Here is a 12,231-nt window from a genome sequence, read left to right on the forward strand (position 1 = left end):
CTATTTCATCTATTATAATTGACTCCAGCATCTTCCCCACCACCGGTCAGTCTAGCTGATCTATAATTCCCTGTTTTCTCTCTCCCGCCTTTCTTAAAAAGTGGGATAAAATTAGCTACCGTCCAATCCACAGGAACTGATCCTGAGTATCGAACATTGGAAAATTATCACCAATGCATCCACGTCCCTTGTCAGCCATGGTCGCATAGGCCAGTCTACCTGCATGTTGAAATCGCCCAAAACAACCACAGCATTACTTGGAATCTTTCTTCCTCCTAGGAATGAACTGATCCTGCATCTTTTGTATTATTCCTAGGAATACCAGCTATTTTTGTTCCACTGTCATCCCTGCTCGTGTATCTTTCCAGTCAACTTTGGCCAGCACCTCCCTCATGGCCCCATAGTCCCCTTTATTCAACTGTAACACTGACACCTCCGATCTACCCTTCTCCCTCTCCAATTGCAGATTAAACCTGACCATATTATGGTCACTACCTCCTAATGGCTCATTAACCTAGAGGTCGTCTATAAAATCCGGATCATTACATAACACTAAATCCAGAATTGCCTTCTCCCTGGTAGGCTCCAATACAAGCGGCTCTAAGAATCCAAAACAAAGGCACTCTACAAAGTTCCTTTCTTGGGGTCCAGTACCAACCTGATTTTCCCAGTCTACCTGCATGTTGAAATCGCCCAAAACAACCACAGCATTGCCTTTGCTACATGCCATTTTAACTCCTGATTCAACTTGCGCCCTATGTCCAGGCTACTGTTTGGGGGGCCTGTAGATTAGTCCCATTAGGGTATTTTTACCCTTACAATTCCTTTGTTCTATCCATACTGACTCTACATCTCCTGTTTCAATGTCACCCCTTGCAAGGGACTGAATTTCATTCCTCACCAACAGAGCAACCCCACCCCCTCTGCCCACCTGTCTGTCTTTTCGATAGGAGGTATAATATTCAGTTCCCAACCCTGGCCCTCTTGCAGCCATGTCTCAGTAATTCCCACAACATCATACTTGCCAATTTCTAACAGAGCCTCAAGCTCGTCCACTTTATTCCTTATACTTCGCGCATTCATATATGCAGCACTTTGACCTCCGTATTCACTTCCCCCCTTGCACCGCTCGCAATTGGCCCTGACCTTACTCTGTTGTCCCTTCTCGAGCTTTCCTTCCCATTAATTCGAGAATCCTTTGTAATTTTTCCTGTACCCACTTCCCCTTCAACTCCATCTTTATACTCCCAATTTGTCAATCCCTCCCCCCCACTATTTAGTTTAAACCCACACGTGTAGCCCTACCAAACCTGCCTGCCAGAATGTCGGTCCCCCTCCAGTTATGGTGTAACCCATCCCTTCTGTACAGGTCACCCCTACCCCAGAAGAGATCCCAGTGGTCTATAAATCTAAATCCTTGCTCCCTGCTCCAGCCCCTCAGCTCTACATTCAGATCCCCTATCTCCCTGTTCCTGTCCTTACTAGCACGATGTACTGGAAGCAATCCAGAGATAACCACCCTAGAAGTCCAGCCATTCAGTCTTCTTCCCAACTCTCTGAACTCATGTTGGAGAACCTCCTTTCTCTTCTTCCCGATGTCGTTTGTGCCTATGTGCACAACTACTGCCGGGTTTACCCACAGCAAGTACAATTAGATCACTAAAACCACCAAATGGCCTGGTCTTAGGTCCAGTAATTGTTAGATCTCGTTCGAAAGGTGCAGCTGATAAATTGAAAACACACTTGGGCCATTTTTTCCAGAGAAGAGTCCTAAACGTTTCTTATCTGTATCTTGACCAAAAAGACTTCATGAGGTATAAACTGTTTGGGATATTGCCATGCTGAAAGGAACAATCCCTGTATAGGCAAAGGTGGCATACAGTGCATTCAGAAAGTATTCAGACCCTTTCACTTTTTCCACATTTTGTTACAGCCTTATTCTAACATAGATTCAATTCTTTTTTTTATCATCAATCTACTCACAATACCTCATAATAAAAAAGCGAAAACAGAAGTTTAGAAAATTTTGCAAAGTAATTAAAAAGAAATAACTGAAATATCCCATTCACATAAGTATTCAGACCCTTTACTCAGTACTTTGTTGAGGCACCTTTGGCAGCGATTACAGACTCATGTCTTCTTGGGTATGACGCTACAAGCTTGGCACACCTGTATTTGGGTAATTTCTCCCATTCTTCTCTGCAGATCCTCTCAGGCTCATGTTGGATGGGGAGGGTCGATGCACAGCTATTTTCAGATCCCTCCAGAGATGTTCGATCGGGTTCAAGTACGGGCTCTGGCTGGGCCACTCAAGGACATACACAAAGTAGTCATGAAGTCACTCCTGCATTGTCTTGGCTGTGTGCTTAGGGTCATTGTCCTGTTGGAAGGTGAACCTCCGCCCCAGTCTGAGGTCCAGAATGCTCTGGAGCAGGTTTTCATCGAGGATCTCTCTGTACTTTGCTCCGTTCATCTTTCCTTCGATCCTGACTAGTCTCCCAGTTCCTGCCACTGAAAAACATCCCCACAGCATGATGCTGCACCACCATGCTTCACCGTAGGTATGTTATTGGCCAGGTGTTGAGCTGTGCCTGTTTTCCTCCAGACGTGATGCTGGCATTCAGGCCAAAGAGTTCAATCTTGGTTTCTCATGGTCTGAGAATCCTTTAGGTGCCTTTTGGCAAACTCCAAGCGGGCTGTCATGTGCCTTTTTACTGAGGAGTGGCTTCCGTCTGGCCACTCTACCACAAAGGCTTGATGGTGGAGTACTGCAGATATAGTTGTCCTTCTGGAAGGTTCTCCCAACTCCACAGAGGAACTCTGGAGCTCTGTCAGAGTGACCATCAGGTTCTTGGTCACCTACCTGACCAAGGCCCTTCTCCCCTGATTGCTTAGTTTGGCCGGGCGGCCAGCTCTATGAAGAGTCCTGGTGGTTTCAAAGTTCTTCCATTTAAGAATGACGGAGGCCACTGTGCTCTTTAGGACCTGCTATGCTGCAGAAATTGTTTTATACCCTTCCCCAGATCTGTGTCTCGACACAATCCTGTCTTGGAGGACTATGGACAATTCCTTCATCTTTATGGCTTGGTGTTTGCTCTGACATGCACTGTCAAATGTGGGACCTTATATAGGCAGGTATGTGCCTTTCAAATCATGTCCAATCAATTTTGGGTGTCATAGCAAAGGGTGTGAATACTTATGTAAATGTGATATTTCAGTTATTTCTTTTTAATTACTTTGCAAAAATGTTTAAACACCTGTTTTCGCTTCTTCATTCCGGGGTATTGTGTGTAGATTGATGATACAAAAATGAATTTAATCCATTTTAAAATAAGGCTGTAACATAACAAAACGTGGAAAAAGTGAAGCGGTCTGAATACTTTCTGAATGCACTGCATTTAAAATGGGCAGCTGACTTGGACAGAATCACAAATGGCCATATTGTTAGCAACAAGTGGATATTCAGCAACTAATTTTGGACTTTGAGGTTGACAACCTTTCCATATTTGTTAGTTTAGATTTATAGTTTAGAGATACAACATGGAAACAGAATCTTCGGCCCTCCAATTCCACATTGACCACCGATCACCTGTACACAAGTTCAACATTATCACACTTTAACATTCCACACTCAAGGGGCAATTTGCAGAAGTCAATTAACCTAAAAACCTGCACATCTTTGGAGTGTTGGAGAAAGGGCATGTGGTCAAAGGGAGATCATACAAACTCTGCACGTATAGTCATGATCAAGTGCACGCTCTAGATGCTGCGCCACTGTATCGCCCAGTCCTTAAAGAGAGGTTTTTATAACCTCAAGACATGGGGTGGATAGGGATCTCCAAAGGCATTAGGTAAACATTAGGTGAAAGATCTAGCAAATGTGTAAGCACTATAATATTTACTATTAGCATGATGGCATTGAGGCAGAAATAATTGATTGCATCAGGGTTATCAAATCACATGATTGTCTTTTGTGTTTGGTGCAACATTTAACAAAGCACCATCATGTTTCATGTTAACACAACCCATTTTAGAAGTCTAACAACATTTGTTTGATCATGTGAAAGAAGGAACTGCAGATACTGATTTAAACCGAAGATGGACACAAAAAGCTGGAATAACTCAGCGGGACCGACAGCATCTCTGGAGAAAAGGAATGGGTGATGTTTCGTGTCGAGACCCTTCCTCAGACTAATTAGGGTTAAGGGAAATGAGAGAGATGGTGATGTGATGAGATAAAGAACGATGAATGAACGATATACAAAAAAAGTACCGATGATAAAGGAAACACGCTGTTTGTAGGGTGTAAATGAGAAGCTAGTGTGACTTGGGTGGGGGAGGGATAGAGAGAGAGGGAATGCCAGGGCTACCTGAAGTAAAGTCAAGTAAAGTAAAGTAAAGTATCCTTTATTGTCATTCAGACTTTTCAGTCTGAATGAAATTTCGTGCCTTGCAGTCATAACATAGAATAAAATAGCAAAACACACAATAAACACAGATTTAACATCCACCACAGTGAGTTCACCAGGAACCTCCTCACTATGATGGAAGGCAAAAGTCTTAAAGTCCTTGTCTCTTCCCTCCTTGTTCTCCCTCTGCGTTGAGGCGATCCAGGCTTCCGATGTTGTGACCCCGCCGGGTGATGGTATGTAAGTCCCGCGGCCAAATCCGAGCTCCGCGAACGGGCCGGTTCAAACACCGCGGCCCAGGGCGGTCGAAGCTGCCGAAGCTGATTTCTCCGAGTCCACTGGGCCCGCGGCCGAGCCTCCGTGGCTCCGAAGTCGGGTCGCCACCACCGCAACGCCGCCACAGCCCCAAAGTCGGCCAGCCTTGCGTTGGTAAGTCCTGGCTGGCTCTGCCTCCGGAGGCTCGAGGTCGGTCCCAGTTGGAGGCTGCCAGCTCTGCCATTAGGCCTCAGCACAGACAGAGACGGAGACGGGATATACGACAAGAAAAGGTCGCATCCCCCCGAAGGAAGAGACTAAAACAAGTTTCTCCCACCGCCCCCCACACATACACAACTAAAATAAACTGAAATAAACTGTAACAACGGGACTAAAGAAAACAAAAAAAGAAAAGACAAACGGACTGCAGGCGAGCCGCAGCTACAGGGCAGCGCCGCCACTTCTGGAGTGAGAGAAATCAAAACTCATACCACTGGGCTGTAAGATGCCAAGTGAAATATGAGATGCTGTTCCTCCAATTTGCGTTTAGCCTCATTCTGACAATGGAGGAGACCGAGGACAGAAAGGTCTGTGTAGGAATGGGAAGGAGAATTAATGTGTCTAGCAACCGGGGGATCAGGTTGGTTCATGCGGGCTGAGCAAAGGTGTTCGCCCAGTCTGCCTTTGGTTTTGCCGATGTATTCATTTGTTCATGTTGATCCAGTTCTGTACTTAAATGACTTTCCTTATGCTCTCCTGAGACTACACTGTTGCATCAGAAGGGACAGTGCATGTCAATTTCTGCAAACCGAACACTCTGTAGGTGGTTCTCAAAGACCCATTGTCATGTTCCGCTGACCTATTGACCACTTGCCTCCAAAGATATTTTAAACTTTTGAAATGCCTTTGATGAGCTTTGACATTGATCGGCACTTTTCGCTAAAATTAGCAGACAGGAAATTGAATCTTCTATGTCCAAATACACTTTTTGTTCTTGCATGCATTTTCCACCGAGCTACAAGATTCATTTCTTCGGACTATGTTCTCAGAATAAATATTCTTGAGGCCAGGTCAGGTCAACTTCCTCATGTACTTACACTTCTTCTAATGTCAGCAGTTACTCGGGTTTCTTAGGATTTCCCACAAATTATCATATTCATGACAAACACAAATGCTTATCTTATGGGATGAATTAATAGCATTCTAAAATTAGAGGAATGAAAATAAGGAAAACATGAATTGGGGAATGGGGAAGGAGCAAATGGCCAATAGTGTATAATCTATATAACTACCAAAAATCTCTCATAGGCCCAAATGGGGTCCTTATGTGTGAAACTGCTGAGTGGATAATTTAATTTTATTATCCTGACATCAATCTGGAAATGATCATGAAAATGTAAGCAACTCGCTAGAGTTCTTACCAAGAGGGATGCATTTGAAAACTAGAGATGTTCAACTTTGAAAGAGCCTTCAGTAGTCAAATTGTTTAAGAAGGAACTGCAGATGCTGGAAAATCGGAGGTATACAAAAATGCTGGAGAAACTCAGCGGGTGAGGCAGCATCTATGCAGCGAAGGAAATAGGCGACGTTTCGGGTTGAGACCCTTCTTCAGACTGTTGTGAGGGTGGGGGTGGGGGGGGCGGGAAGAAGAAAGGAAGAGGCAGAGACAATGGGCGGTGGGAGAGCTGGGAAGGGGAGGAGAAAGCAGGGACTACCTGAAATTGGAGAAGTCAATGTTCATACCCCTGGGGTGTAAACTGCCCAAGCGAAATATGAGGTGCTGCTCCTCCAATTTACGGTGGGTCTCACTCTGGCCATGGAGGAGGCCCAGGACAGAAAGGTTGGATTCGGAATGGGAGGGGGTGTTGAAGTGCTGAGCCACCGGGAGATCAGGTTGGTTATAGCAAACCGAGCGGAGGTGCTGAGTTAAGCGGTTGCCAAGCCTACGCTTGGTCTCACCGATGTAGAGCAGCTGAAACCTAGAGCAGCGGATGCAATAGATGAGGTTGGAGGAGGTTCGGGTGAACCTCTGTCACACCTGGAAAAACTGCTTGGGTCCTTGAATGGAGTCAAGCGGGGAGGTAAAGCAACAAGTGTAGCATTTCCTGCGGTTGCAAGGGAAAGTGCCAGGAGAGGGGGTGGTTTGGGTGGGAAGGGACAAATTGAACAGGGAGTTACGGAGGGAGCGGTCTCTGCGGAAAAATTGCTATGTCAAATTGTTATGTACAGAAGACTATTTGGGCCAATGAACCTATTCTAGTGCCTAATAAACTATTCAATTCTCCCTGTCCTTCCTTATTGTCCTGCAAATTATTCTCTTTCAAGTGCCTGAAGGAACTGATTGAAAAAAAAGAATACATTTACTTCTCAACTCCAGTTTCATCCATTCTGCTCTTTGCAAGGACCATTCCATTTGCCAATTTCCCTCCATTTCTACCGTCAGTTCCTTCGGGGGCGTATTTCATACAGATATCCTGAAGTGCGTTCTTTCCCTAAACCTCAGCTTTCCCTCCACCATAGGTGAGAGAGGCTATGGCAACTTCTTATCTAATTTCTGCACCTCTGCTCTCACCCCACTGTCACCAGGTCAGTGTTCACCAGGCCTCTATTTGCACCTCACCAGCCTCTGTAATTTTCACCATCTTCCATGAGATTTCACCACCAGACATCTTTTCCTTCCCACCCCTTACAGCATCCCATGAGTAAATTCATGACAAAATAAATCCTTTTTACAATATTGAGCTTCCTCCAATTCTCCTTCCCACTTGTCAGTGGCCTCTTTCACTGTTGTAATGAGGTCCAACACAAGCTTATTGTTCATTTTGTTGTATCCAACTCTTCCCCATACACTCGGCAACTTGACTAACTTATTTCCACACCTTTCTAGTTCTGATCATTTACAAGCTGTACATAATTTGCTTTCTGTCACCATAAGTGCTACATGATCTGTTGAGTGTTCCTTTCTGTCTAAGTCTACATACTAAAAAGTCCACTGGTTGCAGATGGTAGCAGAAGTCATAGATCATGAGATGTATTTAGTTGTCTACTCAGATTTTTATTGATCTCCATCAGAAATGTCAAGTATCAGAAATGTTACCAATAATGTGACCACACTGGTGTGTTCTGAGGCTTCCCCTGTTGGCAACTATCTAAACTTCAGAAGATGAAGACAATTAATTACTCAAGACATTTTTCATGGGCTTTCACTTGGCTGTCCAGGTATAAAGCTGGCAATGCAGACGTATCAAACTGGCAGACCATTGTGTAAAATGTTTGATTTATAATATGCGACAACTTATAGAATAAGCTGCAAATTTTAAGGCAAAGTATTGCAGATACAGAAAATATGACGTAAAAAAACAAACAAAATAGAAACATAGAAAATAGGTGCAGGAGTAGGCCATTCGGCCCTTCGAGCCTGCACCGCCATTCAATATGATCATGGCTGATCATCCAACTCAGTATCCCATCCCTGCCCTCTCTCCATACCTCCTGATCCCTTTAGCCACAAGGGCCACATCTAACTCCCTCTTAAATATAGCCAATGAACTGGCCTCAACTACCTTCTGTGGCAGGGAGTTCCAGAGATTCACCACTCTCTGTGTGAAAAATGTTTTTCTCATCTCAGTCCTAAAGGATTTCCCCTTTATCCTTAAACTGTGACCCCTTGTCCTGGACTTCCCCAACATCGGGAACAATCTTCCTGCATCTAGCCTGTCCAACCCCTTAAGAATTTTGTAAGTTTCTATAAGATCCCCCCTCAATCTTCTAAATTCTAGCAAGTACAAGCCGAATCTATCCAGTCTTTCATCATATGAAAGTCCTGACATCCCAGGAATCTGCTGGAAGTAGTTATTTTTTGAGATAGTTTTTTCAGCCCACCAAATCCGCACCGACCAACGATCCCTGCAAATTAACACTATCCTACACACATTAAGGGCAATTTACACTTATACCAAGCCAATTAACCTACAACCTGTACGTCTTTGGGACAAACTACTGTGCAGATCAGTCAGAAACTGTAGAGGGAAATGGGGAACATTTCAGGCAAGTGAGTATTGCTAAGTATTAACCCTCTATTTACCCCTCGTCAGCAACTGCCTTCCTTGCTGATGTTTCAAACAGTTCCCGTTTGTATAAAAGTAGGAAGTCTGCCTCTCTTAAGACTACAATTTAGGGCAAAAACAATATGGTATCCAATTAATATAAACCCTTTAAAGAGAGACAACCCTTTCCTTGCCTTCTTTTATGCAGAGGCATTAGGCTGTTTATTTACCAAATGTATGGGGCATTTCTAATCTGCTTAACTGTGCTCTGTTGTGTTGGAGAGAACTGCAAATGCTGGTTTAAATTGAAGATAGACACAAAACGCTGGAGGCAGCATCTCTGGAGAGAAGGAATGGGTGACATTTTGGGTCGAGACCCTTCTTCAGAGGAGTGGGAGGTGCATGGATAAGGAAGTGTAAGGTTGAAAACAGGACAAAGGGAATGGAGATCAAGGAAAATGTAGAATAGATCATTGTTAGTTGAGAGAAGGTGACAACAGAGCAAACAGAGATAAAATGTTAGGTACACAAAAATGCTGGAGAAACTCAGCGGGTGCAGCAGCATCTATGGAGCGAAGGAAATAGGTGACGTTTCGGGCCGAAACTTCAGATAAAATGTTGTCGGAGACAGCATGACTGGTTGGAGATCTGGGAAGGGGAGGGATGAAGAGAGAGGGAATGCAAGGGTTACTTAAAGTTTATACTTTATTGTTGTTTTATAAATCATAACCAGCGAGATGCTGTATGAATAAGTATAGGGCATGTGCAAATTAAAACTCCACCCATCAATGTTAGTTACTGTGACCTTACGAGATAAAATATCAGTCCAACTTCATGAAAGAAAGTTAAATAGAATCCATTGACTTACCAAGAATACTGCACCAGATATTCTTTGCTTTTCCACAACAATGGCAGTGTCGTATAAATTAATCTACATATAAAGACAGAATTGGAAAACATTTGACTTAAAAAAAATTAATGTGAAGAAACCAAGCTACACTGTTGCAAATAGTTATGGTTAAGAGAGCAATTTGCATAATCGACAGAATTATTTTAAATTACTACTGAGTGTTATACTGCACGTTATAAACTGACATTTTGCTTCATTCCGTAACAATGCAGGCATCGTCTTGTGTTCCAGTACATACAGTTCTGGTCACCCCATTACTAGAAGGATGTGGAGCTCTGAAAAGAGTGCAGAGAAGGTTTACCAGAATGATACCAGGATTAGAGGATATATTATTAGCCACAGGGAGAGGTTCAGCAGACTTAGATTGTTTTCTCTGGAAAGCCAGAGACCTGATGGGAGTGTATGGAATGATGAGAAGCATGGATAGGGTAGACACTCACAACCTTTTTGTCCCAGAATGTAAATATGAAATATCAGAGGCATATGTTGAAGGTGAGGTGGACAAAGTTTAAATGAGATGTGTGGAGCAAGTTTTTTTCCCAGAGAGTGGTGTGTACCTGGAACAAACTGCTGGGGGTGGTGGTGGAGGCAGATACAACAGTGGCATTTAAAGGGCCTGCCCCACATGGGCGTCATTTGCGCGCGAAAATCGTCTAGCAGTACGACAGTCATGCGCCAAGTGCTCTTGAGGGCCCTGCTACTTTTGGGAGCCATCGTACTTAGTCCGATCTCCGTGGCAAGGATTTTCCCAGTGTAAATCAAAGATACTATGGTGAACATTTTTCAAAATTATGCGCGCTTTATACCCGGGTGGTCGCATGGTGCGGCGCTCAAATGACGTGCAAATGGCATGCCGACGGCGTACAGGCGGCGCATGGTTACGGACGTTGACGCATTGTGACGCATAATAAATCAGCATGGGCAACGTTACCGCGCGTCACTGCATACGCCACCACGCCTCACCATGCGCCACGCGTGCGTCACGACGTGCCAAACAATTTTTAGGACGTCGCGTAAATGACGTGCAAATGACGCCCAAGTGGGACAGGCCCTTAAGAGACTTATGGATGTGCAGACAGTGGAGGGATATGGATTATCTGTAGGTAGAGAAGAGTTGGTCTTGGCATCATGCTGGGTACAATGCAGGACATGTTCCTGAGTTCTCCTGTGCCATACTGTCTAATTTGATCAATTGTTACAGGGCAGCCTTGCAATGATTCCTGTGTTCACTGGACTACATTTAAGTCATGTCACTTACTCGCTTCTACGCTGTCAACACTTTGAAAGTACAAAGTTCAGTACAAAATGAAGCTAAAAATGATTTTAGCGGTTACTGAAGGACGTCTCTCTGAAGCTCGTTAGCTTCTTTCAAATGGGAGAAAACTTCTGTCTTACCGATCGCAGAAACTCGGCAAGATCCCAGCTTCTCCACGTTTCACACTCCTCCCGGGTGGGCAACCTCGCAGCCATTGGTTTTGCAGAGAGCGGAGGACACAAACTGCTCGAGTAACTCAGCGGAGAGCTCGTCCCCACGTTCAAGCTGACCCGCTCGCTCCGACCAATGTCCCTTTAAAAGACTATTCCCGGCGCAAGGCGGAAGTTTTTCGGTTGAAAGGGTGTGTGAAGGTTCTTCCCCATGGCTATGTCACGATTGTGCAAGCGGTAAATGTTCGGTAAATGTTTAACCACCCACACGATAGGGGAGGAAATCAAGGGCAGAAATAGCCGCGTCTATTACACTTGGACGCGTACATGGTCAGCAAAAAATAGACCTTAAACCACGTTAGTGACAGTCAGCAATAGATGCAAAACAAAACAAGTGAAAGCGCTAAATGCTGGGAATCCTCGCATTTGCTAATGTGATGTCGGTCAGAAGCACCTTGCACTGAAACTGAAATCTATCATTCTTCCTGGGATGAATACAAAATGCTGAAGTAACTCAGCGGGTCACCGCCGAAACGTCACCTGTTCTGTTTGTCCTGACCCGCTGGGTTACTCCAGCAGTTTGTTTCTTCGGTATAAACCAGCATCTTCAGTTCCTTCCTCCACAATCTACCACTCTGTCTGTTATACATTGGGACTATCAATTATGTACAGCTTCACATTACATCTTATTTTCTTTATAAAGCTATTCTTGTGACTTATGGTTTGGAAAAATATATGGATAATTGCAGAACAGGATTAGAAAAAAAGGCTTTGTGTAATTTTTGCCTCCTATTATCCTCTATGTTGCTCTTATAACTATATGTTTTAAACTTTTTTACAGCCTGTCATAGAGTGATAGAGTGTGGAAACAGGCCCTTCGGCCCAACTTGCCCACACTCGCCAACATGTCCCAGCTACAGTAGTCCCACCTGCCCACATTTGGCCCATATCCCTCCAAACCTGTCCTATCCATGTCTAACCTGTCTAACTGTTTCTTAAACATTGGGATAGTCCCAGCCTCTTCTGCCTTCTCTGGCACTTGTTCCATAAACCCACCACCCTTTGTGTGAAAAAGTTACTGCTCAGATTCCTATTAAATCTTTTCCCCTTCACCTTAAACCTATGTCCTCTTGTCCTCGATTCACCTACTCTGGACAAGAGATTATGTGCATCTATCTGATCTTTT

General features: G+C 44.2%; 1 protein-coding gene across 3 annotated transcripts in view; it reads right to left on the reverse strand.

Annotated features, from left to right (window-relative positions):
* The window catches only part of blnk (B cell linker), a 200,726-nt gene extending 189,620 nt beyond the window's left edge, over positions 1–11,106 (reverse strand). For all 3 annotated transcript variants that reach the window (XM_033033623.1, XM_033033624.1, XM_033033622.1), the window contains exons 1-2: positions 11,016–11,106; positions 9,579–9,641 (exon numbers count right to left, since the gene is read on the reverse strand). In XM_033033623.1, coding sequence (XP_032889514.1) covers positions 9,579–9,641; positions 11,016–11,090 — 138 coding nt within the window. In that variant the 5' untranslated portion in view covers positions 11,091–11,106. The remainder of the gene's footprint in view (positions 1–9,578; positions 9,642–11,015) is intronic.
* Between the last annotated feature and the right edge of the window lie 1,125 nt (positions 11,107–12,231).

Source organism: Amblyraja radiata, chromosome 15 (assembly GCF_010909765.2).
Source record: "Amblyraja radiata isolate CabotCenter1 chromosome 15, sAmbRad1.1.pri, whole genome shotgun sequence".
In the NCBI taxonomy this organism is placed as follows: domain Eukaryota; kingdom Metazoa; phylum Chordata; class Chondrichthyes; order Rajiformes; family Rajidae; genus Amblyraja; species Amblyraja radiata.